Genomic DNA, 26,610 nt, shown 5'->3' with positions numbered 1-26,610 from the left:
ATCCGCTTTCAGGCTTCCACCACCACTTAATGATGTGAAAGATCTCCTCCAGTGTTCCACAGCAGCTCTCACACACACACACACACACACAACTTGTCTTTATTCTCTGACACTTTGGCTCACCTTTCCCCAACAGAAGCTGTTTGAATTTTCTATATCACGAGGCCCTGAGGTGAAGAAGATGATTCCAACAACAAAACCAGACACACTGATGGCAACAAGCAAGATGGAGGTATGATCCTACAGGAATGAAACAGCTCATTAATCAACTAATGGACATACAAATCTGAACACTTAACGAACCAACTTGCTTACCAAATCAGAAAAAGTAAGAAAGTAGTAGCCAACAAATAATAATAGGTAAATACTGAACGAAGCAATTAACATACTGCAAATAAATTAACTAACCTAGTATTGTTGACAAACCATCCAGGGATCCAACCAACCAACCAAATTACAAATGATGTTGTAAATAAATAAAGAACCAACAAATTAAAGTAACAGGCACAAAAACAAGAAAGCCCTCACTAGCAAACAAACCAATACTCATTAGCTAAACAACTGATGAACCAACAAATTAAAGTATCAACAAATCGACTAGCGTATGACCAATAAATAAACTAACTTACCTACTGTACCGACTAACCAAAACACCACAAGAGTCACTATAGTCAAGTCAAACTTACAAACTAACCCTAAAAAACGAAGTAGCTATATGACAATTGACAAAACAAGACCTAACCAACCATGAATGAACTAGGTAATCTACTGTTCTAACCAACAAATCAACTAAATATCCAAGCAATGAAATTACAAGAGACTAACCGCCATTCACACGACTAACTAATGTATTAACTATACAACAAATCAACTAAATAACTAAGGGCCCAACTAACCAATGGTACTTATAAATCAACCAAATATCTAGTATCATAACTAAGAAACAACACAAAAGAAAAAGAAAATCAGAAAAAAACGAAGTAAGCAACTAGAACCATCGAGCTAACTCACCAATAAACCAAAAACTAACTAACAAGCAGCCGTGCTAAAGGACCACAAGCTGCTTTGCAACGTGTACATATGGACGTGAGGCTGTGAAAAGCGTTGTGCCGATTGGCATTAAAGTCAGCCACAGTTACCCAATGGCAGTCACCTTAAGTGGCTGCTGCTCCTCTGACGACCATGGCCGCAAGAGCTCCATTGACGTCGCCACGGCAACAAAACAGAATGATGTGAAAATCAATAGAACACAAAAAAAAGAACAAAGCTGGGAGCGGTCATCAACTGCATAAACAGTTAGCACCTCCATCGTAATTGGAGGTACGTCGCCGTGGCAACATATGCAAATAAGTCATAAGGTCATAAGGTCATAAGTCTGATGGCGGCCGGGTGGAGTGACGCCTGTCTAATACATACAAGACAAATACATGGGAAAAAGGATCCGAGGATTAGAGCTCCTTCTGTTCACATCCTTGTAAGTCCTTTTAAGTCACGTGGAGTGTTCATCACCCAGTGTAATCACCCATCACAAATACTATGGAAGGATTGCCATGGAAGGCCTGTACTTTTAATTGTACACTACATGCAGTATTGGATGACATTAAGGAGGATGTGTGTGTGTGTGTGTGTGTGTGTGTTTGAAGCTGGAGAGGCAGATGTTTCTGAGGACAAACATGCAAGGATCTTTGCAGGATATTTTAAGTAAATGACGTTCCTCATACTGTGCAAGACTCACTCATCGGTCACAACAATAGGTACACCTGCACAGTCTCATGCTCATAATTGTAAGCTGCGACACAGGTGAAACGATTGTTACCAAAGAGATGCTTCATAACAGGACTTAATGTAGCAGCTGTGATTCAGATGTGTTTGCGTCAATGGCTGACTCATACTTACACACACACACACACACACACACACACACACACACACAGACTGTTGTGTGTTCCAAGGCTGAGAGGGAAACCGCATCTTAAAATGAGATTAGTTGTCACTGTTACAAAACCAACTATAGCCACAAGAAAGCAACAAGAAGGCTGGACATAAGCAGCTGTACATTCATGCACACAAGGAGTAATTTACGACAAGAATAAAGTCCTTATCTCATGAGAATTAATTTTTAGGATTTTCTTGCGAATAGTACAACTTTTAACAAGTGACATTAGGGGTTTTTTTTGTAGTTCTCATTATGATATTCATTAATAAAATACAGCTTTTAAAAAATGTTTCTCTGAAGTATATGCATTTTTGCTCAAATCTTATTTTTTCTCAAATTCTTCCCATATTTCTGAAAAAAATATTTTTTAGAAATATTAATTACAATTATTAATATAAATAATATACATAATTAACATACTATATCAATAATAGTAATTGTATTATTAATAGTAAATATTAATCTATTTTAAATTTTGATATTGCAATATTTTTGTATGTAATATTCTGCATTTATTCTTGTAAGGTTATGAAATTTTAAAATCTAACAAATGCAACTTTTTTCTTTCTAAATGTATTATCATGAGGTCAAATTTTCCCTCCAAAGCTGCTTATTTTCTCTCAATATTATGACTTCCAAAAAAGTATTCATCTTTTTACTCAAAATTTAAGAGGAAGTCTGGAGAGACTGGTGCAGGACATGTATGAGGACTGTAGGACAGTGGCAAGATGTGCTGTAGAGTTCAAGGTGGAGGTGGGACTGCATCAGGGATCAGCTCTGAGTCCCTTCTTGTTTGCTATGGTGATGGACAGGCTGACAGAGGAGGTTAGACAAGAATCTCCATGGACTATGATGTTTGCAGATGACATTGTGATTTGTAGTGAGAGTAGGGAACAGGTGGATGAGATGCTAGAAGAGTGGAGGTTTGCCCTGGAAAGGAGAGGAATGAAGATTAGCCACAGCAAGACGGAGTATATATGTGTGAATGAGAGGGAAGAGTGAGGTTACAGGGAGAAGAGATACAGAAGGTGGAGAATTTTAATTACTTAGGGTCAACAGTTCAGAACAATGGAGATTATGAAAAGGAATTGAAGAAGCGTGTGCAGGTAGGATGGAACGAGAGGAGAAAAGTGTCAGGCGTGATGTGTGATTGAAGAGTTTCAGCTAAAATGAAAGGAAAGGTATACAAAACTGTGGTGAGACCAGCCATGTTGTTTGGTCTAGAGACTGAGGAAAAGACAGGAAGCAGAACTGGAGTTAGCAGAGATGAGGATGCTGAAGTACTCATTGGGAGTGACCAGGATGGATAGGATCAGGAACTAATTCATCAGAGGGACATTACATGTTTGAGGCCTTGGAGATAAAGTCAGAGCGGCCAGACTGAGATGGTTGGGACATGTCCAGAGGAGAGGATGCTGCGTTTAGAGCTGCCAGGTAGGAGGCGTAGAGGAAGACCAAATAGGAGGTTTATAGGTGTAGTGAAGGAGGACATGAGGGTCCCAAAGAGAAAGAAGAAGATTCAAAATGTATTTTGAATATATTTTTGTCAGAATGAAACTTTTTTTTTCAAATGTTATAACCTTTATTTCTTCTATAAAAACATTTTGTCAAAATTTGGCTCATAATAATTCACCTTGATTTTTGCAAATTTTGTACATTTCTTTTCTAACTTTCAAAATGATTCTATCAAAAAAAAAAAGATGTTAATTTTGTGTGTGTAGTCCTTACACTCCTTCATTTAACAGCTCACCGTCAGTCGCTTCTAAAACACTCCCAGTTGTCACTTTTTTCTTTCTTTCCTGCTCCAAGATCAGGTTTGTCAGGTTCTCTTGTTTACAGTTGTTGTGGCTCCTCCCCTTTCAGGGCTGCTCACTTCCTACTTCCTGATTAACTGGGCCAATCAGGGGCAAGCACCTTTTGAAGTTACTTGCAGGTTGGAGAATTCCCTCAAGAGCCATGTTCAGGGGTAAAGTTTCCCAAGTGAGCAGCAGCCAATCATCTAGCTGGCGGTCCAAGCGGGACAAAGTCCTCCCTCCCGTCCCTCTCTCTCTGTGGACCTGCCCTCTTCAGAGGTTTAACATTACGCTCTACCTGTCCAGGTGAGCTACACTGCTCATGAAGTCCTGTAAGTTTATTTTGGCCTTTTCTATTACAAGAGATTCTTACTAATCTTTAACAACATGGAGATTTAAGGGAAAGTGACACATGGTTCTGGTTTGGTTTGGCTTCATGTGCGTGGATATCATTAGCGCTGTACTGTTGTGTTTAGATTGTTGTGTAACTAATCATCAGTGTATGTGTGGTACACTGTGTTCTGATGCAGTCGGCAGTTTGCTTGAGGTGGCTTCACATCTGCCTGCAGATGTTCTGATTCTGACTACAGTCTTAGGTCACTTTCAATTACATGTGAAGTAATAATGAGCTAAGTACTTTCAGCCTGTGCTGCTAGCATACTTGCAGCCAAAATGCTAATATGTTATATACATTGTGGGTGTAGGGTGTACGTGTGCAGTTTAGAATTCTTAGTATGTCCATTTGTTTTCTACATTTACTTGGGTTGATCTAAAATGACAAAAAAACAGTCAAAAATTAAAGAGCTAAAGTCAAATAAAACGATTAATTGAAGCAGCAAGCCTGTTTTGTAGCAAAGAGTGGCTTTTTGCTAACAAGCATGCTCACAGACAAAATGTTCATGTTAGCAATGAGTGCAAATGGATGAACAGATGAAATTATCATTAAAGTAACAGGCTATGTAGCTTAGTACTATGTTGTAGCAGATGCTAACAAACATGCTAGCAGCTGAAATGCTAATGCATTAGCATACTAGGAGATGCATATACTATGCATATTCTATGCATTGTCTATTGTTCACAGTGCTCATTTTCGCTCTTAGTTCTACTTTATTTACTAAATTCTACTAAAAAAGACTAAATAAACCTTCAGTAGCATTATTAATTCAGAATTGGATTGGAAATAACTACATGAACACGAAGGCATATATTGGAATGTTATGTGGTTTGAGAGACACGTCAGAACAAAACTAGGATGATTGCGTTTTGGCAGACTGATGTTAATTTTTTGCTTGGAGTAAATGTTTATTGCAGCGCTGGTCAGTCATGTGAAGTAGTTATGATTTAAGAAAATTCATCATGAGAGATTTTTGCATTAAGCAAATTGTGATTTCTTTCTGTCCTACCTGCATGAAAGCTGTTTTTTTCCTTATCATTCCAACATCATTTAGGATCACCGTGTTGCTAGTAAACACACTTGGTGCATTCGGAGTGTTTACATCTGTGAGTCACTGCGTCGTTCAGTACAGAAATGACTGTCAACTGCAATGCTAGTAAAGGATAACACCTACAGTGTTATCCTCCTGTATCATCTTCTACTGTATTTGAGGTTCTTGTTAATGCAGCAATGAGCGCTACAAGCTAGCAGTGAATATTTCCCAGAGTTGTTATGCAAAAGAAGAGGCTTTTCCATTTACATCGCTTGTCACTGGGTTGGTCTTTAGCCTAAAGTGTTATTAGCTGACTTGGCAAAACATGTCATGATTAACCTGTCCGGTCCTCTCAGGTCACACACACACTCAGGAAAAAAGTACATAGTTGGAGGGACAATGACTTTGACATATCTTTGGGAACATACCTGACTCGTTTTGTATCTGGAAAATATGCAAAAGTTTGATAAGTTTAAAAAGGTTTCTCTGAAAAGAATATACCTTAAAGAATATGAAAAGAATATACCTTATTGCTCAGAATATCACATGTAAGAGAATGAATTTTTCCCATAATTAATTATATTTCTGAAAAGTATATTCCTTTTTTCTGGGATCTTTGTGTGGAGTTTGCATTTTCTCCCCGTGCATGTGTAGGTTTTCCCGGGTATTCCGGTTTCTTCCCAGATTCCAAAAACATGTTTAGTTAATTGGTGACTCCAAATTGTCATTAGGTATGAATGTGAGTGACTGTCTATATGTGCCCTGTGATTGGCTGGTAACCCGTAGACAGCTGGGATAGGCTCCAGACCCCCCTTTACCCCTGTGAAGATAAGCGCTAGAAAATTAATGAATGAAACTTTTATGCGAATTCTTGTTTTTTAAACAGCTCAACACAAAATGGACCTCAATGTACAATAACATCACCAAATATGATTCTCTTCAAGCAAATAATCTCATGAAATATAATTTGGACTAACATTATGATTGATCAACCACCAATATCGGCAGATTTACTTAAAAAAAACCCACATTGTCAGTGTATGCTGATAAACACCTTTCAAAGCTGATCACCAAAAATAATCGGCATGCGCGGCAAGTGCTACATGTCTGCTGTGTCACATAGGGTTGCCAACAAAATGACACGTCTCATATTGAGCTTGACATAGGCTACGCCAATCGATACCTCCATGTTTGATCACTCTGTTATCAGACCTATCTCCTTTGGGCTATTCTTGCATCTTTGTTTACACGCTATGCCTCGCTGTCACTGGCTGTACTTAGCTTGGCGGCAGCAGCTCGCTATTCATAATATACACTGTTTATCTTAAAACTGCCATGTACTGTAAGGGTAGACACAGAAGACCGCCTGGTAAGATTGTCATACAAATACACCATGCATGCTCTAATCTCTACTAGTATTTTGGATTTTTTTGGACAGCAAGTCGTCCCTCCAATATTCCGCCATTTGGAGGTGGGCAGGACATATGTATATATCATACCATATAATTATTGGACTCCTGTATCCCTTGTTGCTATGTAAAGGTGCACACAGAAATATGCCACCTTTGCTGGGTTCTGTGTGAAATGCAGATGAGAATAAATGTGGGCACTACTTGCTCTGTGTGAAAGATGCTATCGAAATCCTTGCTTGTGTATGGAACAACATAACTTCTTTTGTTTTGACTGTTGAACAATGGTCGTTTCAGCCATGTTGTCCTGAGAAGCCAGAGCTGAGTACCACAATTCTAACAATACATTACCATCAGTTCGCTTTCCTGTTCTATGGTCATCATCACATTTTCTTCTTTGCCATCACCTGTAACATCATATGGTGGCATTTTGAATCATTAAAAAAGCCAAAGAGAAAAACGAAACCTGCTTGTGGAGTTAAAGCTTTTAATGCTGAGGTTTCTCATCACCGCTGTTCACATTCTTGAGAGGTACATAAACAATACAGAAGAATGTACAGGCGCGTAAACAAACCTTTTTTTTCTTATGAATAATAAAGGAAGGAGTGATTGCTGTGTGTGTAGGGTTAGTTATTGATTAAACTTGCTTTTAGATTTTTGCACCGTGAAGAAAACTTCCTCTGTAAGAGGGTGTGTCCTGGCAACTGTTTTGTCTGCAGACGTACATGTCTATGCATGTGTTTGTGTGCGCGGGAAAAGGCGTTTTATTGTGCAATCATCATTCCACTCACAGGTCGTTTATCGTAAAGTGTGGATGATCATGTGAAGCCATTGTCTATTCCCAACACAGAGATGCTGCTGTTTGCACGAGACATTTTCCAAGGAGAGAAGAAAGTTGAGGAGATTATGTTATCCTGCTTTTAGATCAGATAAGAAGTTGGAAACAGTTTAAGCTATTTTTCATCACCACTACCAATGGATTTTATCCCTTTGTTTGTTTGGGTGCCATTTCCTGCAATCATAAATCAACCTAGCTGCTCGGTGGCTCGGTGGTTTGGTTAGCATGTCGGCCTCACGATCAAAGGTTTGAATGAAAAAATTAAATTAACAATGGGAGAGTGACAGAGCGCCATGTATATTTTATTTCATTTTATTAAGGTGTCTGTCCATTCCACAATAAAACAGTTCTCTTCCTTTTGAAAATATATTAAAACCAAAATTGCACTTTGCTTGTAAATTTATTTTTACTCAATTAAATATTGTAATCATTTTATTGCATTAAATGTTAATGTTTGTATTTTTATACAAGAAAATTCATATCATCTTGGTCGAAACCTAATCTGATTTAAATGAAATTTCCTATGCGCATGCACATGTGACGCTTTCAGTATTTCATCTGAGCGTGATCCAGATTACACATTTAGAAGCAATTTTCACATACACAAATCCAATTGAAGGTATTCATACTTTTGCCAAATCCCATCAGATCAGGATGGAATTTGTTGTGCTTTTGGAGGATCTTATTACATTTGAGTCTGTGTGCGTGCGCGTGTGCATGTATATGTGTGTGATGTTGATGAAACCAGCCTTCAGAAGAAGCAGCAGGTGTCACAGCGTGTGATGAATCAGATGCCTCACCTTAAGGTCGGCTTTGTTAGGACAAGTCAGCCTTTTCTTATCAGCCTTCATGTTCCAGACACTTTATTGTTGTCACAACAAGAATGAAAGCGAGATTGTCTCCCGCTGTGATTTCACTCTTTAGCATAATGAATGCTATATGTGCAGATGTTGTTGGCTATAATGTGATGACACAACCGAGACCCAATCAGGTGTCTCGAAAGGAGACAGCATTACGTTTCATGCGCTGTCAAGATGACTGTTGCCAAGGTGACGTATGTCTCACTGAGCCCATCTGTTCGCACCCTCATGCTCAGGGAAGCTGCCTATTTTTCAATATGAGCATCTCTTCTGGATACACACATATTATGACTATCAATATTGCCATTCACATACAGTACATTCACATACATACATATTGTACACATACTTACATATTGTAAATATAAGCATGCTTCGAGTGTCCATTCACTTAATAACACATTCAACTGTAAATATCAGCATGTACGTTCATATTGGAAATAGTGCATTCATTCACATACACACATATGATAAATATCAATATGTTCATTCATATGAACTGGGGCTGTCAATCGATTAAAATATTTTATTGCAATTAATTCCATTTGTGTCCACACTTAATTCATAATTAATCACATTTAATCACAGATAGAAATATGTTTTTCATGTATAATACATAAGTAGGGGGAAATGTCTTTCTGGTAAACAATCCGTTGTGCAACTACAGCGATAATTACATCAAATTTTATGGAAAGGGATATCAATTATGGAACATTTTTAAAACAATACAGTCAGCAAGCATATTTTTGTATTACTATTTTTTTATTATTAGCATATTAGCTCTTAAATTCGCCCACAACATTCAGCAAATACCAAATGTGAGCGAGTGAGACCTCTCACACTGACACAAACATATCTTTGTTTATTTGTGTCAGCTCAAAATGTAATTTCATTTCTCTTTTAAAATAACTTTGGTCTTGCTACAAGAGCCATCTGCCAGGGCTTTGAAGCTAACTTTACCAATCTAAATACTCTTTTCTTTCACCATTTCTGATCAATAGTTCCAGCTTGTGGCTACAGAATTACAGTGCTTCAATCAAACTCTGGTGTGGGCGGAGGGCCAAACAGGAGGAGCGCACGTTAATTGCTTATTTAAGTCAGTCCCTTCCCTCCCATATTTTAAATATTAAAGTGTCCATTCATAGACACACATTTTAATGGTCTGCCTAAAAACATTTTTAAAAATGTCAGTGTGTCCATTTACATGCACACACACACATTGTAATTGTCCGTTTTAACCATTTTAACCATCTATCAATCCATACAATACTCACACATACATCGATAACTGATCCTTTATAATGTTTCTTCTCCTAGCAAAGTTACCCACCCATGTCTCCCGCTCGTGACCACCTGACGACACCTAATCAGACCTGCAGCCTGAACTCGCAATGGCCGAGGCTTCTGCGCCACCCCTCGACAACCTCGTCTGTCACATCTGTCTGCATCCAGTCGCCTGTCCCTTGGACACACCCTGCGGACACACCTACTGCCAAGAGTGCCTCGCCAGCTTCCTGCTGGAGAGTGACCTTTGCCCCGTTTGCCGAGCACCACTCATGATGCAAACTTGCAAGAGACCCAGCCTGCTTGTTCATAAGATGCTGGACAAGCTGACTGTGGCCTGTTCCTCCACTGATCATTGCACTGAAGTCCTGGACCCTGGTGGCTTGGAGGACCATGTCAACGGCAGGTAGGAGAGTCTCGACTATCTGTCTATTTACTGAACATACCAATATATTGTGAACATCAGTCAGTTCATACAGATCCAGTTCATTCACATATTGGAGATATTAGTATGGCCATTCACATGCACCTGCACTCTATAACTGTATATCTGTCATGTCATCATGTGTCTGTCTATCCATTCACAGACATACATATTGCAAAAACAGCCTACCAGGGCATATGCTAGCAATACTTTAATTTTAACATAAATCAGAATGTGTGAAAAGGCTTTCTGTTTACCTTGTTCCCAGTGGGCAGCCCGAAACTACCGTGGTGATGGAGGACACCACACTACCTCCTGTGTCATCGTTAAATTCCGGGCGCCAGTCACCACCTCCTGATTTGTGCGCTTCGTGCGGCCACAGTCACCAACTGGGGGAGAACCACGAGTACTTTTATAAAGACGAGGTGGACAACGACCTTGTCTGCCACATCTGTCTGCAGCCCCTCATCCGTCCCCTGGACACACCCTGCGGACACACCTACTGCCAGGAGTGTCTCACCAGCTTCCTGCTGGAGAGCGACTTCTGCCCGGTGTGCCGTGCGCCCCTCATGCTGCAGAGCTGCAGGAAGCCCAGCCTGCTAGTGCACAAGCTGCTGGACAAACTGACTGTGTTTTGTCCCTTCAAGGACCATTGCACTGAAGTCCTGGCTCGGGGTAACCTGGAGGACCATATCAAGAGCAGGTAGGAAGGTGACACCACCACTTGCTGTAGTTATCACAACATACCACACAAAGCTGGGACACTGTATGTGTTGTGCATTGGTAGATATTTCCTTCCTATGTAGCCTATTTCTTATTAAATAGAAAAACAGACTAACAATAATACAACTTTACTATAATAAGTCTGCCTCCGACTGTAGCTTCAGTGCCCGAAAGGGAAAGCTTTCATCCAAACTAACTTAGCTGCTGTGTTTATACAACATTAAGAGCGCTGTGCTTTGGTTTCCTTCAGTCGGGGTGTGTTTTCATTAACGCTCATTAGCACTCAGCAAGCCTGAAGGCCTCTGGGATGATTAGTGCATCTCAGCACTTACCAGCACACAAGCAGCACATATCCACAGAGAGACTCTTTCACTCCATTCATCACAAAAGACCTCTAAATGTCTTTGAAAAGTTACCTTTTGCATCATCTTGTTGCCCCTTTCTCTGCTTCAACTTGAATCATTCCTGATCTACAGTTTTGTGAAGGGGTCTTGTTCTCGTCAAGTCTTTTCAAAACATGATTTCATCAAAATAATCTGTTCCAGGGTCAATGTGTCACCATTATAAAAGCTTTTTTTTTTAACTGTACAGACAACGTATTGAGTTGCATTATTCACGACCATACAAGTGTGAAAATAAGTTAACCACTGTTAACTTAAAACAATAAGGACAAAACACAACTTAAACACTTTTTAGTGACAAATGAGGTTTCATACAGCTAACCTTCTGGTATAATGTTAAACTTTACAAAATTTTACAAAAAGGTAGAGCAAAAAAAAAGTCTTGTAATCTATGATGCAGTTTGATGACATTTGTCAGTTTATGCTCAGGTCTTTGTGCAACTTTGGGGGATTTGAGGGTTTTAAAGTTTTGCCACTGTTTTGTATCTAATTCATCATTTTGCATATCTTGGACAGCAAGAAATTAGTAAAGTCACAAGAGACATGACTCGAAAGTGGTACATCACTAAAGCGTTGCTTCTGGGAGGAACAGCGCATTCTCACATTGTACTCGGAATTGGAATGGAAAAGATGCTCCTCTATATGACTCCACTATGAATCTGCTATATCTCTGTCCGACCCGTGACCGCAATCTGGCAGCAGGTCAAGTGTTGTCATGGCCGAGACTGTCGCGCCATCTGGCCATAGCTGCTTTCACACTCGTTGAATTTTTTTTTTTATTCAGGGCACAGACAGCCGCAATCCAATGCAAAATAGAGTCCTTGTTAATCAAGGGTCTCTTTTTTTTTTTTTTCTCCGGTTTTACCGGATCGTGTCATGACTTGCATGGAATTCAGTCAGGGTGTGAAGCACTCGCCACCCTCTCTGTGCACGCTTCAATCCGACGTTTCATTAGGTACACCACATCTACGCCAAACACTCTATCAAAAAAGCTGCCTTCATAAAGAAAATAATCCTCTTTTTTCTGTGAAAAGCCACATACTGTGTCATAGTGGGAGGTATTTCTAATATTTTACTCAGCTACATGTGTGGGTCATAGCTTTCAGTATGATATAGTACTGTTTACCATTCCCCAGAAAAATTGAATTATGGACTTTTATATACAGTAGGTAGCGTTTTTGATACAGCATTTGCATTGCATCTCAATAATTTCTGCAATGTGGTAATTAGTCATTTCCAATCATCTCACATGGTTAAAATTGAACAAATACAGGCCCAAATTGTGTTTCCCTGACTGTGTGAGTACATTATGTGTGCGCTTTAGGTTAAAATGAGGTCTGGATGATTACTACAGTGAAGCTGTGATGAATTAGATGACAAATTGGCTGCTGTGGGTGGGCAAATGAAAAGGGAAAATGGAGGGGTGAGTAGCCATGAGTGTGTTTTTCAGAGAGGTAATGAAAAAAAATGTATTAATCGAATCCTCAGGGGCCAGACTTTTTTTTTCATGCAAACTGCATCCTGACACAATTTAATCTCATTTCCTGCCTGCCCTGTGGACTATTCAAATAGGGTAGGAAAATGTATGCCATCGCAGCAGTGCGCACGACGACAACTTCAGCCTGTAACCAAAGTATGTCCATGCATGCACAATGAACCCCTTTGGACTTATTTACACCAGCTAATGCCCAGTGCCTTTCTGCTTGGTTGCAGGCACTAAAGGAGATAAAAAGTGTGAAAATAAATGAAAATGTATAATATTTAACAGCTCATAAAATAAACCTATTGCTGTAGATTTATAGCGAAAAAAAGACCACAAATTAGCACATACATCACCATATACTATACAGAAGCAATATATGCATCACAATGAGGCCACGTGCACATGTATATGTTTCTGCACAACTCATGTCATCAAAGCATTGTACTGATGTTCTATACAGTGGAACCTTGGTTAGCGTACTCCCAGGTTAGTCTCATGCTTGGCCACAATTTACGCCACAATTTTGCCGCGGTTTGCTTAGCGTACACTATAGTGCGCATCTTGTTGTGTTATTTTAATACACTTGCATGAGTCCATCTGTCTTCTTAGAAAACGTCCACTGTTAGCATCCTATTAGCTCGCGAACAAAGAGTGGCAACCATAACTGAAAGTTACGTCACCTGTCTCATGTCAGCAGCTGTTGACTCTCAAAAATGTTGTTGTTATTGTTTCATAATTATAGTTGTACATACATAAAACTATCCGAAATGCATATAAATTATGAATGAAAAAGCTAAAGGAATATTACTTTTACATTAAAATACATTTTAAAAAAGTTTTTTAAAGTTCAAAATTAAAGAAGCATGTCAGTAAAATAACACTGTTAGCAGTTGAGTGTACAATTTGCTTTATTTCTAATAAAAATGATATGCAGTAATATCATCAGAGGCAGTAATATTCATGACGAAGGAGGTTTTTCTGCATGATGTCATGGAAGCCCACAAATCCTAAATCAAGTGACATAGATGATAGATTTTTCTCACGTATGGTTTTCATGAACAGTGTTGAGGGACACAAATTACTGTAAATTACTGTAGTGTTAACATCACTATAAAGTCACTTATGCATAAAAGGGGATCTTTAAATCAGCATGCTAAGACCAGCCGTCGCCACTGTTTTCATTATTGGCTCTCTCTACTGTGTGTTTTGCTCTTTTCCTGTCTTTTTTCTTCCATGAATTTAAGCATGTTCTTGTGTTGCGGTGATCACACCAATCTGCTACAAAGCCCATTGATGAAGAAGAGAGGTTATTTCTCTCCTCTTCTCCTCTCCTTTATGGCCAATGGATTGTAACGTACAGGGGAGGCCAATGCAGAGGTTGTACATGTGTGTGTGTGTGCGTGCATGCATGTGTGTGTGTGAGTGTGAAGAAAGAGCCAATCACAAGAGCGGCAGGTATTTCCCCTCCCCTCCTGCTTCAGTTTGGTCCACTCCATCTCTCTCTTTCCCCTCCTCCTCCTCCATCACCCCTCCTCCTCATTGGTTTCTGCTGCAGTATAAGTCACAGCCTGCATGCGCTCTTCTCTCTCCGACACACACACACGCACACCGAGGGAGGCAGACATGCACACACACGCATACGAGCGCAAATCCTCTTACAGCTGGCCACTGCCCAGAGCAGATTAAAGGGGCTGCACATCTCCGATTGTGGTCCAAATGTGCCACCTTGTTCTTCTTACTCCTTTTGCACTTTCTCCTCTTCCTCCTGTGCCACAGCGGGACGTCTCCTCTGCACCCGCCCTTCTTCTTCTTCATCATCTTCTTCTGACGACCTCCAAGGCAGAGGAGAAACCTCTGGAGACAGCGCCAGAGGGGGGGTGGGCACGGACGGGTCGGAAGGATTCGTCCCAGAAGGAGGCAGGGGGTGGGAGGTAGGGTGGGGGGGTCTGACATAAAGTAGAGTGGAGGTGGAAGAGGACGAGGAGGAGGAGGGGGTGTGCAGGAGGGTGGTTGTTGTGGAGGGGGGAGTAGTAGAAGAAGACGAGGAGGGAGCTTGAGCAGTGCTGCGAGGCGAAAGGAGGCGACCATGAAGGCACTGCTGCTGTTGGTGCTGCCTTGGCTCAGCCCGGCCAACTACACTGATAATTTGGGCAACCTGCACATCCTCTATTCAGAGCTGTGAGTACATAACATCAGCACCTCCCCCACCTCATCATATGTATCACCATTCCATCTCCACGACATCATCCATATCTGTGGACGACATTGTTTACATTGGGATTACACCCCCCACCCATCCAGCCCACCTCCCATATGTGTCCATACACAATGACAGTTACTGGACTGTAGAACCGGAGCACATAGATGTGCTGTTTGGATGCTGCAGCAGCCACTTAAAGTCGTATCCACCCGTATGAGGCATTAAACAACATGCATGTGGCTTAGTAGTGACTTTCGCCCTCACACTTGATGTTGTTTATTTGGTGATGAAAAGTTATTGTATTCTTTTTAAGCATATCTCAAAGTAAGATCGTTGCCATGAGAGCAAAACTTACATTGTTTGGTTTTGTAGGTTTGGGTAATATATGCAAAAATGTATTATAATTCAAGCTAGCAAGGTCTACCTGTAGAAAGGTGACACATTTTAAAAGTAGATTTTGGTAGTATGACAACAACTGACCTCAAAAAGTGCTAAAATTCTGAAAAACCATCTTGAAAAGGCTTTAAAACAAGAGCAAAAAAATTATGGATGAAGATGAGTTCAACGTTATTGCCATTGTTCTGCCTGATGCTCTTGAAATTCACAAATTGAAACCCAGAAATGTCTTGTTTTTAAACTTTAATACTTTCGTAAATTTAGAATTTTGATAAATGGCCATAACACGCTTTTATTTGGTTCTCATTAATTTGAATTATCATCATTACTTGCTGCCCTGTGATTGGCCAGCGACCAGTCCAGGGTGTACCCCGCCTCTCGCTCGAAGACAGCTGGGATAGGCTCCAGCACCCCCGCGACCCTTGTGAGGATAAGCGGTAGAAAATGAATGAATGAATGAATCATTACTTGTCATTTACATCACATGGCGTCCATTTTGACTACACTCTCAAGTCTGTAAGCATGATACGTTGGGGGAAAGCACATCACAACACTATTATTACTATTATTATTTTAATCAGCAGCAAGGGAACCTCTCGCTCAAAGCCAGCTGGGATAGGCTCCAGCATACCCCCACGACCCTAGTGAGGATAAGCAGCATAGAAAATGAATGGTTTTATTGGATGACTGATTAGATGACAAAAATCTACTTGTCTACCAGCATGATGCATCCCATCATGGTGCCGTTGTTCTGGACTCTCTCTTGTTCCAGTGTGGTTAATTAGGACCTTCTTCCCACTCCAGATGTCCCATTGTGATTTTTGGGAAAAGGCATGACAGTAGACATTATTTTGTGTGAGACTCTGATCTTGGTGCTGCAAGAGGTCCTTTGCAGACTATATTTGTGAGACCAATAGAAGGGATGGAGTGTAGTTTGGAAAAGCCTGGAATGGAGGACAAATGAGAGGAGACAGGAGGCTATAAGGTCACTTCCTGTGTTTGCCCTCCATCTGGCCATACATACGGATGCCTGCCTTCCATGGCGCCCATGTCTGTGTGGGTCGATTTAATCCAGGGCCAGCTTCGGGCAAAGAAGTCAGCTAGAGAAAGCCTGTGATGATTTTTGCCGATTATGACATGACAGACAAATGCAGTGTTTTTCTGGCTGGCTGGAGAGCAGCCGCGCTCCATTTTTCTTCATCAGCCGAAGCTGACAGCAGTGCCGTCCCGGCTGTCCGCTCGTCTTTTGTCGTTTTGCCTTTCATCGGCAAGTGTGTATGTGTTGGGGCTTATACTGATGTGCATGCAGTGTGCGATACTCTAGCGTAGCAATAGGCGGCCATAGAATTGGGGAGAACTCATTTGAAGCACCAGCCAATAGAAAGACAGCTAGGGCATAGGTACCTGCTGTTTACCTGACAAGCATGTAAGGTAAGAGGTTTGTTGGCATTTCTGTTTGTCAGTCAGTTAGCAGGATTACATAAGCACTCGGTAACCAATTTGAAATAAATCAATAGATCGATGCATTGATGCAGACTGGGGGAAGAAGTCATCCCCTTTATATTCCAGGTAGTATCAGAGCCGGGATGACTTGTGAATTTTGGATGAGCAAAGATGGCTTGACGCCTGATCTTCTGGAACTCTGAGTAAAAGAAATCATTTAAAAAAGTGCAGCAACTTTTATATTACAGACAGTTTACAATGGTCTACACTTTTGTCTTCCCACAATGCTGAAATGGACTTTAACCCATTGAATCGAAGTCTGACTTCTCCTTGACGCCAGCACCTCTTAAATGCTACAATTAGCCTCGCTGAAGCCGACCTTTCAGCTCACATCTGCAGGGCGTTTGATCATCGGGAGCATCTTCTGTATCCTAACAGGATTAGCGACTAGGAAGGTAGCTGGGTACCAATCCACAGACAGTATTTCATGACTTCTTCTCTTGGCAAACTGGACTTTTGTTGGGCTTTTATGGTAATCTTTGGAATTGAGTTTCTACTAGGATAAATAAGATATTGATTTGCTTTAATCTTTGGTCCATTCAATGTCATAATAATCTAGCAGCCAAACAAAGCCATGTACCCCTTCTTTGTTGCATGTGTTAGTATTTTCCGGACAAATACACCAAATGATGGCGTTCTGATCAACCCCGATGGTTTGACCCCTGTCAGGCATCTCAAGGCACACCCACAGTAACCTTGTGTTTGGCCAAACACCATGAAATCTCGGGGGGGAGGGGGGGGGGTGCTGACATGCCGTGAAAAACCATCAAAAAACTAATTGTCCATAATGCATTAACCATTGTCCATAATGCATTAACCATTGTCGAGTGATGGATTACACGTATTTAACAGCATTTGGAACACAACCCATACTGTAGATGGCACCACAAATGGCATTTACAGTCATGTAAAAATATTTGTATAATTTCTCTATATGTGACACAGTGACACATTGTTGTCTGCAATTTAAATTATTAATTTCAGGGCACAAATAGGACGAAGCAGTGAAACTATCCAACATGCTCACAGTACGTGTTGTTGAGAAGAGAGCTGCAAGAATTCAGGATAAATAGATGACTAATTAATTATCTAATTAATCAACAAATTAATTTCGGATTTGATTTAACATTGTACAGATAGTCGTATTCCAGCCTCTCACATGTGAATATTTTATTTTCCTCGGCTGGCAATGAAAGCAGACCTATTCTCTCTGTGTTTGAGGCAAAACAAGATAGTCACACACATCAGCTTTGGTAAACAGTGACTGCCTTGTTTGCCTCTTTCCTGACATGTTGCAGACCAAATCACCACCTTTTTGCATTTGATTCATAATGATTTGGTCCGTGGCTTCAGATTAATCGATTAAGAAAATAATCGTCAAGTAGAGAGCATCTGAATTTCACATGCTGCATTGACTCATTCATGTGTGGAAGTGAGTGTCAGAGTTCTTTTTTACCCCAGCTCTCATGTCGGAAACATCTCTTCTGGAGGTAGACATGCATCAAGGTGAACAAGCATTAGTGTGGGCATGCCAAGACTCATGTATTGAGCTCGGGTGCATTATAGAAGGTGTGTTTTTATTCTTAATTTCGCAATGCAGCTGCCTTTCATACTCTGCATCATTTAACCAATCTGTTGACCCGCCTCTTCGGGCCTTTTGCTCACTTCTTTTGGCTAATCGTCAGCAGAGTGTAAGTGACAGCAGTGAGCAGCGTGTTGTTAATCCTCCTCACGCGAGCTGCCTCCTCTCCCTACCTCCCGCTGAGCGCCAAGGCTTTGGGTTAGGGCTCACCGGGGCTACCTGTCAGCACGTGGAGGGTGGAGGTTGGTAAAGCAGGACACTGCCTGGGGGCCATCGAGGCACAAAGACAGAAGAGATGGAGGCCAAATGTGGGACAGCAGTGAGCGTTCCCTCTTCATGGTTCTTTTCTTTGTACTGCAGAGAGGATTACAAGAGTTCCGTAAAAGCTACATCAAAAAGCATCATTTCCACCAAGTGATACAATTTGGTACAGTAGCAGCATATTTTTAAAAAATACAAACCTTTGGGAAGATTGTCTTTTTGCCTTTATTTTTATAACTATTTTTGTATAATTTGACACAAACCTGAATTTAATTTGATGCATTCTTTGGAATAATATGAATATACAGTATATGTTTACCTCAAATAATCAATCATTATTTTTAAGATAAAATAATACAATTTAATATCTTTATTAAATAGAAATCTGTCCTGCTTAACATAAAAGAGAATAAATTGAGTCAATCAACTATGGATATTTTATTTTTGACTGGCAACATTGAAATTGTACACTGCTTCATTTACCAAGCATATCTCCACTGAAACAGTGTGGCCATCCTCTATGCTATTTTGTGGTCATTATAAAGACGCCTAAAGTCTGAATTCAACAGCTATTACAAGAAAATACGTGAAAGCACATATTCTTTGACCCTTAAAGAGCCACTCATAATAACCTGGCGAGTGATGGTGTCACTACCATAAAGGTTTTGTGTCACTTTTGTGTCATATAGTGTTGCAGAAGACAATCTCTGCATGGAATCAGCCACTGGAAGACCAACATAATATAGTAAAAATAAGTTTTCCTCCTAGTCTGTGTGGAAGTGGTACATTTGTGAAATCTTTGTCCTTCTTCCCCACTCCATTAGAAACCCTTCCTTAAGTTTAGGATAAACAATATTGAAGGCTAACTAGTTAGCTCGGCAGCGTGGTTTAAGCAGTGTCTGTCTCTTGTTTCCCTGCAGTGATCCCATAGCCTGCACAGAAGTGTTGCGAAATGTGTTGTAAACAAAGTATAATAGGAGGTAAAGGTGACTGTCATGTGTTATATCATGTCTACATGGCTCTAATAATGCTCTACCTACAAAAACTTTAAAAAAATGTATTAATATTGAATGGTACTTCACGGAAATTCACAATTTGGGTCTTGAAACAATTAACCGTGATAAACATGGGATGACCCAGCATAACAATTTAGGATGACATCTGTAGTTTTACCTGAAGGACAGAGCTGCTGGACATTGCTCAACAACAAAATGTCACCGGACTGGGAGGACAGCAACATTCTTTCAATCCTTGACATTACAATGTTGAGGCTGTACAGAATAGCCATTCATAATGTTGTGGTTCACATAGCATATGTCATTGGCAGGATACTACAATGTCACATTTTTTTTGTTTGTAATTCTCCAAAGTACACTGTGAGTATTTGACTGGTTGCTTGTAAGGTGACTCTACCTCCATAACAGCCTCCCTCCCTGTGATCATTCCCTCTTATGATGGTACATATTGATTTTGTGGGAAAGCCATGACTCAGTTTGGTGCGGCAAGCACATGGAACCTGCTGAGCACGGTTCAATGGCAGCAAAACAAAAGAGGCTTCAACGTGTTTTTTTATCAGCTGCTGTTCACTTTTAGTTTCTGTAGGAGGTCACACCCCTGCCATGTCGCTATCTCTAATCTGGCCCTAAAAAGATCTCATCCCCCCAGTGCTGCCTCCTCGTGCGGCTGATGGGATGAACGTGGGCATCAGGTGGATCCAGTCAACACACCATTGCCTGATTAACACCTCTCTAATTCGCCATTAACTGGATTACTCTAGCCTTTATGTGCCGCCGCTCACTCCCTGGTGGACATTCCCTCACTTGCAATGCAACTTTATGCATTTGGCATGTGGCCCAAGTACAGGAAAAGGGACTAACTAATATACTATTCCAATGAAGGCAGCTTTTTAATGGCTACCTGTAATGGAATTTGTGTTTTGCTTCTTTTTCCCCTGAGCTTTCTCTCAGGGCATCCAACAGTGAATAGCAATACATTCGGAAATACATAGAGTTGGAGGGAATGAGAACTAGTCAAGATAGATGAGTCCAAGTAGTTCTTGTCATAGCCCATCCATCCGTCCATCCATTTTTGATGCCGCTTATCCTCACGAGGATCAGGGGGTGTGCTGGAGCCTACAAATCATACCAAAAAAAATAAGCAGTGTTTACCTTGCTCTTGAGAAGAAATCTTGAATTCCCAACACATGAGTCCCAAATACTAAAAAAAAATACAATCAATATGGGATACGACAGATCCCTCGACAAAAGGATGGATTGATTTTCCATCTGCCTACGTTTTGTTTCACATCACCATTTAAGGCTGGTATCCAGACTTTGACAGATGGTGTCAGATGTTCCCTTGAACAAAATTTCCGATAGCCAGCTTTGGCTAGACATTGGCAGTTTTCATGTGTTACTCTGCTGTTGTTGTTTGTTTTACCATTTTCATTGTCCCTCGGGTGAAAAATTTTCTTTGTGTACAAACACAGCTCATCCTCCTCCAGCAACTGACCTTATCATATGTGACATTACAATAGGATAAATTACACTGGGGAACACTCAAAATGTTGCATTTAAAGTAAGACTTGTTTTTAGTCAATTTAAGTGTGCTGAGTTCAAATCTGAAGTTAGTTTTTTTCTGCAAGCTACAGATTTTATGCAATCTTTAATTTTTATTAAAAATAGAAAAAAATCGAGCATTATTATATGATATTGCAATGTCAGCCACAAATCAGTATATTTAACAAGGCAAAAGAAACAGAACATTAAAATGTGATTTTAGATTAAAGTACACCATTGTTAGAAGTGCCATATGTTTTTCTGGAAGCGTTTCTCAGAAAACAGTCTTTATCGCAACGTGAAATAAGCATAATTTACAACGTTCTTCAGATAAGAGTCAATCACAGCTAATAACGCTTATCACTTTCTGTCAGTACAGTATTTTAGTCAGGCAGGAATTTGCGTTTGTAACTTTTGCGTTTGTACACTTCATCTGGGCAATCTCGTTTAATACTCCAGCAGTAGTCGGCCATCATACTTTTGTCCCAGCGACCTTGGTAGCGTTCTTCCATGATCTTTAGGTCTTGGTGGAACCGCTCTCCTTGTCCGTCACTCACAGCCCCCAGGTTTTCAGGGAACTGGTCAAGGTGGCTGTTCAAGAAATGAAGCTTGATGCTCATGTTGCACCTGAGAGCACGAAAAGCGAGGAGCATTCTGTTCACAAGTTCATTGTAGTTCTCTGCCTTGTTGTTTCCAAGGAAGTTCTAAGCGACTGCCACAAAGGATAACCATGCTGCCCTCTCCAAGGCGGTCATCTTGGCAACAAACTGATCATCACGAATGAGGGTTCGAATCTGTGGGCCATCAAACACACCTGCTTTGATCTTCTCGAACGACAACATTCACCTTCGGTATCCAGTGCCTTGACAAATTGTTTCATCAAACCTAGTTTGATGTGCAGAGGAGGAAAGATGATCCTATCTCTGTCAACAATTGGGTCATGTGTGATATTTGGCATGCCTGCTTCAAGGGTTTCACGAACAGGCCAGTCCTTCTGGACCCAGTGTCTGTCTCGTGCTCAACTGTCCCACATGCAGAGGAAACATGGAAACTTGGTGAAACCTTTCTGTTGACCAAGAAGGAAGTTTACCATTTTCAAGTCTACACAAATGATCCAGTTGTGCTCACGATATTTTAAGAATTCCATGACCATTCTGATGTCATCATAGTCTTCCCGCAGATGAACTGAATGACCTACAGGCACTGCCCCGTAAACATTGCCATTATGCAAAAGAACACACTTGAGACTGCGTTTAGAACTGTCTATAAAGAGCCGCCATTCAGTTGGATCATAGTGAGGAACACCCAGTTCTTTGAGAAGACCTGGGATATCATGGCAGTAAACAAACTGTCTGTCTTCAGAAAAGAAGGTCACAAAAAGCTGGTCGCGCTTTCTGTAATATGACACTTTAACAGTGTGATCAACAAGATTTTTGCCTTGTAATCTTGATGCCAAAAGCTCAGCTGCTTTCTTTGAAAGACCTAAATCCCGAACTAAGTCATTCAGTTCAGTTTGGTGAAGAGGCTTGGGGACTGGGGGAGATTCAGTCTCTGAAGAACATTCCTCGGATTGTTCCCACTCAGTTTCTGGCAATTCATTGTCACAACTGTCTTCCTCGTTTGTATCATGTCCAATGTCTTTATCGTTTAATGAAGGCAAACCTTTGAAAACTGGAACAGGAATGGAATCTATGTATATAATCTCAAAACGCATAGATTTGGGTTACGTAAGTTCATATATTTAGACTATTTCATCTATCTCAAATTGCATGAAAACTAGAGCTTATGGAGAAAAACTAATTTCAGATTTGAAATCAGCACCTAAAAATCATTCAGAATCAGTTAAAAAATCCAATGCAACAGAAAGTTGAAAAAATATTGTTCCCCAGTGTTATTCATGTTTTCACAGCCATGACATGTTATATGCTCACATATTTCATGTCGGCAGCCTGCTCATCGTCACGCTCCTGCTCCTGCAGGGGAGTACCAAGTTCCGTTGTGTGGTAGTACTTCAAAATAATAGTATTCTCTCATAATCCTGTTTCAAATATATTGTAATTACTGTGGATCGTCCAGTAGCTATGATTGTTGTGATTCTGCAATGGGCGGAGACGCAAACTGGATGTTCAGAAACGTAATCAGCTGTTTCTTTGTTATTCATAACTCAGGCATAACTCAGATGTTCAATGTTCCATAAGCTGGGCTGAATCAAAACATTATTCATACCTAAGAATACATATTTGGACATTACTGATGATATTCTATCTACTGTCTGTGGCAAACTATTCCCCCGTATGACACAATCTGTCGTAAATATTTAGATGGAGGTAGATGGAATAGTTGAATGGGCCGTATTTTACTTCACAACAGTAAGCATGTTAAATGCAATAAATCCTATAACACAATTTTAAAACAGTTTGATCATGGTTTATGGACAAATAAACAGAAGTCATGGAAAAATGCCTATCCAAGGTTTAAATATACTGCAGTGTTGTTGCTTCCGGATGTTGTCATTGCCATCCCATCTTGTAGTTGTTACCTGAGGTTAGATGCGTGTGCCTAAGATGGTGCTTATTTCTCCATTCTTATCGTTTCCGTTTCATCTTCTCTTGTCATGTTTACCTCACATTTTTCAGTAAGAAATACCTGCAGGCAGCCTCACGGGCTGGCAGAAACTGCAGATGCTCTTTTTTGTTTGTTTTTCCACAGCTTTGTATGTGTCAGATGTCGCTGGAGTGTGTGTTTTTTTTGAGAGCTTCAGAAAATTGTCTGTCAGTGTCAACAACATCTGGCCATTTCCTGGTCAATAAGGCTGATCAGCTGAGTGATACGACAGTCAAGGTTTTAGAGGATTTGTATGCTAGAAATGAGATCATATGAAATCCATTCATGAGACAACAGTGTTTTTTTTTTGTTAAATTGCAATTTCACATGGAGATTATCTATCTATCTGGGCAGGATGGGACGTCTATCCATCCATCCATCCTGCTATCCATCATACACTACTATTTTTTTTTTTTACCAAATGAGCCTCAGAGGTCCCACAATGGTGTATGGAAGTGTGTTGTCCAAAATCTAGCCTTGATTCTGGAATTAAGACATTATAAAAGTGCTTTTAATAAGCTCTACACAGTAAGCTGTGTTTATCCATGATTGTGTTTGTCCAACAGTGTGTGTGTCTTCAATAAGTGCTATTGTGCACTTTATGTACTTTTTACAAGGGTGTCACAAAGCACGAGACGAGACGATACACAAGATTGGGTCTATGAGAATGTGATGAGATGAGATTTTAATGTTACAATATGACAATATCGCACTCTACTAAAATAATTTACGTTACATGTGCTACTGGCGCCCTCTCCACCCACGAGACAAAGAAACTATAAATCAAATCAAATCAGCTTTTTACCCCCTAAAAAAATGCCAAACTCAAGGGAATAGTAAACCAGATTCAAGAGACTAATCCATGTCTTTGTCACCAGCAGGCTTAGACGACTGTAACGGCCTTCCTACCAAGCTCAATAAACGAGCTGTATATACAGAATGCTGCTGCTCCAATCCTGACTAGAACTAGGAAATATGACCTTATTAATCCAATACTGAGGTCTCTGCACTGGCATTTCATTTATTCATTATCCCAGGCCTCGTGCCTATGAGACATATGTCCAACATAATAGATGCCATATAGCATATACAATAACATAACTAGGGATGTCCTGATCCAACATAGATGTTGGATATCGGGCCAATATCAGCAAAAAAAATATTTGCTGAAGAAAAACAAAATGATGAAACTTACAGCTCCCACATCTGACTCAGATAGTTGGCAGAGCTCCCAGTTGTATTTTCAGATGTGTAGCAAAGCCTCTTCATGATGTTATGAAAAGCTGAAAAGCCGCAATTTGAAAAGTGCACAACCCAAAGTTGCAACCCATATGACCTGCAGTGGTCACCGCAGCCCCGGGGGGTAATTTGCGATATGTTGCTGGGCGTCAGTCAGGGAGCGGCGAGAGCGAGGCAGAGAGAATATTTGGGTTAGGACGGATAATCCACTCACCCCTAAAGAGGATTGGAGAGTCTCACAGGCTTTGATGAGTTGTGAGCCGGTGTTTATTCCGCATCACAAGAACACGGCTGTTTGTGTCGCATCCAGGGATGCCTCGGCACGTCCCCAAGAGCATTGTGGGTAATTGTGACAGCACTGGAGACCAGGGAGGGAGAGGAGGAAAGCAAGGGGGGGGTTGTTTGTGGCGGGGATGCTTTGGCATCTTTGCGCCTTATCTCACCACAGATCCAAGGGATGATACGATAACAAGGCTACAGCGCTAACGAGCATCCACTGATCTGCCCAGAGGGAAGGGTGATGTTTGCGGCACTAAAAGATGTTTATTTTGCAGAAAATAACCAAGAATATTGACTGTGTGAAAGTGACTGGCAAGCGTTGAAGCATCTCTGAAGCATCTCTGAAGCATCCAACATGGTTGTCAGTCATGCTTCCCTTGAGACGGGATGCGTCCTTAAAATAATACCCAGACTTATGACACCAATATTGCTACTGCTTAAAAGGCAACTCTCCTACTTAAGCTTTTAATAAATAATTTTCACACCAAACAAAAGCTACTTCTTCTACTTTCCTGTTAGTTTTGTCGACAGTGACAGCTCTAAATATATTCTCTCTGCCCCTGATAGTTGTCACGGTACCTTTTGAAGACAAAACTACGTTTACATTTTTCTTATTCAAATGAGAACGTGCTGTGGTTGTGTGTGCTCAGACACTTTAAGGGGAACATTGATCCTGAGGGATGTAGTCAATATACGTACATATATATAATATAAAGAGACAGTTTCTGCAACCATCCATGTCAACTAAGCCTATTGCACCACGCAAGTATATATCCTGAAGATATATACTTGGGTATATATCAAGATTTCACTCTTTTGGGCCGCAAAATGAGAAGATCCGCTATCATCTTTGTGATGGAAAAAAAAAGGATCGGAACAGGATCGGCAAGACTGTTAAACAAATTGTATAACAACTCATGTAGACTGCACAGCGGCTGTGTGGTTAGCGTGCAGCCCTCACAGCTAGGAGACCCGAGTTCAATTCCACCCTAGGCCATCTCTGTGTGGAGTTTTCATGTTCTCCCCGTGCATGCATGGGTTTTCTCCAGGTACTCCGGTTTCTTCCCACATTCCAAAAACATGCTAGGTTAATTGCAGACTCCAAATTGTCCAGAGGTATGAATGTGAGTGTGAATGGTTGTTTGTCAAAAATGTGCCCTGTGATTGGCTGGTGACCAGTCCAGGGTGTACCTCGCCTCTTGCCCGAAAACAGCTGGGATAGGCTCCAGCACCCCCACGACCCTCGTGAGGATAAGCGGTAGAAAATGAATGAATGAATAACACCTCATGCAGTTTGACCAAACTCTGACAAAACGTCACACCTTGTTAAATATACACAACGTAGTCTACACACAATGTAACTAAAATTGAATCGGCACAGACTACATGCAAATGAGTTGACCTTTTAGA

General features: G+C 40.7%; 1 protein-coding gene across 5 annotated transcripts in view; it reads left to right on the top strand.

The window, feature by feature from the left end:
- The first annotated feature begins 3,906 nt into the window (after positions 1–3,906).
- The window catches only part of lnx1 (ligand of numb-protein X 1), a 38,945-nt gene continuing 16,241 nt past the window's right edge, over positions 3,907–26,610 (top strand). For 2 of the 5 annotated variants that reach the window (XM_058073462.1, XM_058073459.1), the window contains exons 1-3: positions 3,907–4,061; positions 9,581–9,953; positions 10,240–10,674. In XM_058073462.1, coding sequence (XP_057929445.1) covers positions 9,655–9,953; positions 10,240–10,674 — 734 coding nt within the window. In that variant the 5' untranslated portion in view covers positions 3,907–4,061; positions 9,581–9,654. Of the gene's footprint in view, positions 4,062–9,340; positions 9,360–9,580; positions 9,954–10,239; positions 10,675–14,589; positions 14,757–26,610 lie in introns of those variants that run through there. The other 3 variants (XM_058073460.1, XM_058073461.1, XM_058073463.1) reach the window with 3 other exon arrangements.

This window comes from Doryrhamphus excisus, chromosome 5, assembly GCF_030265055.1.
Source record: "Doryrhamphus excisus isolate RoL2022-K1 chromosome 5, RoL_Dexc_1.0, whole genome shotgun sequence".
NCBI classification, from domain to species: domain Eukaryota; kingdom Metazoa; phylum Chordata; class Actinopteri; order Syngnathiformes; family Syngnathidae; genus Doryrhamphus; species Doryrhamphus excisus.
This window is presented reverse-complemented; position numbering and strand designations above follow the sequence as displayed.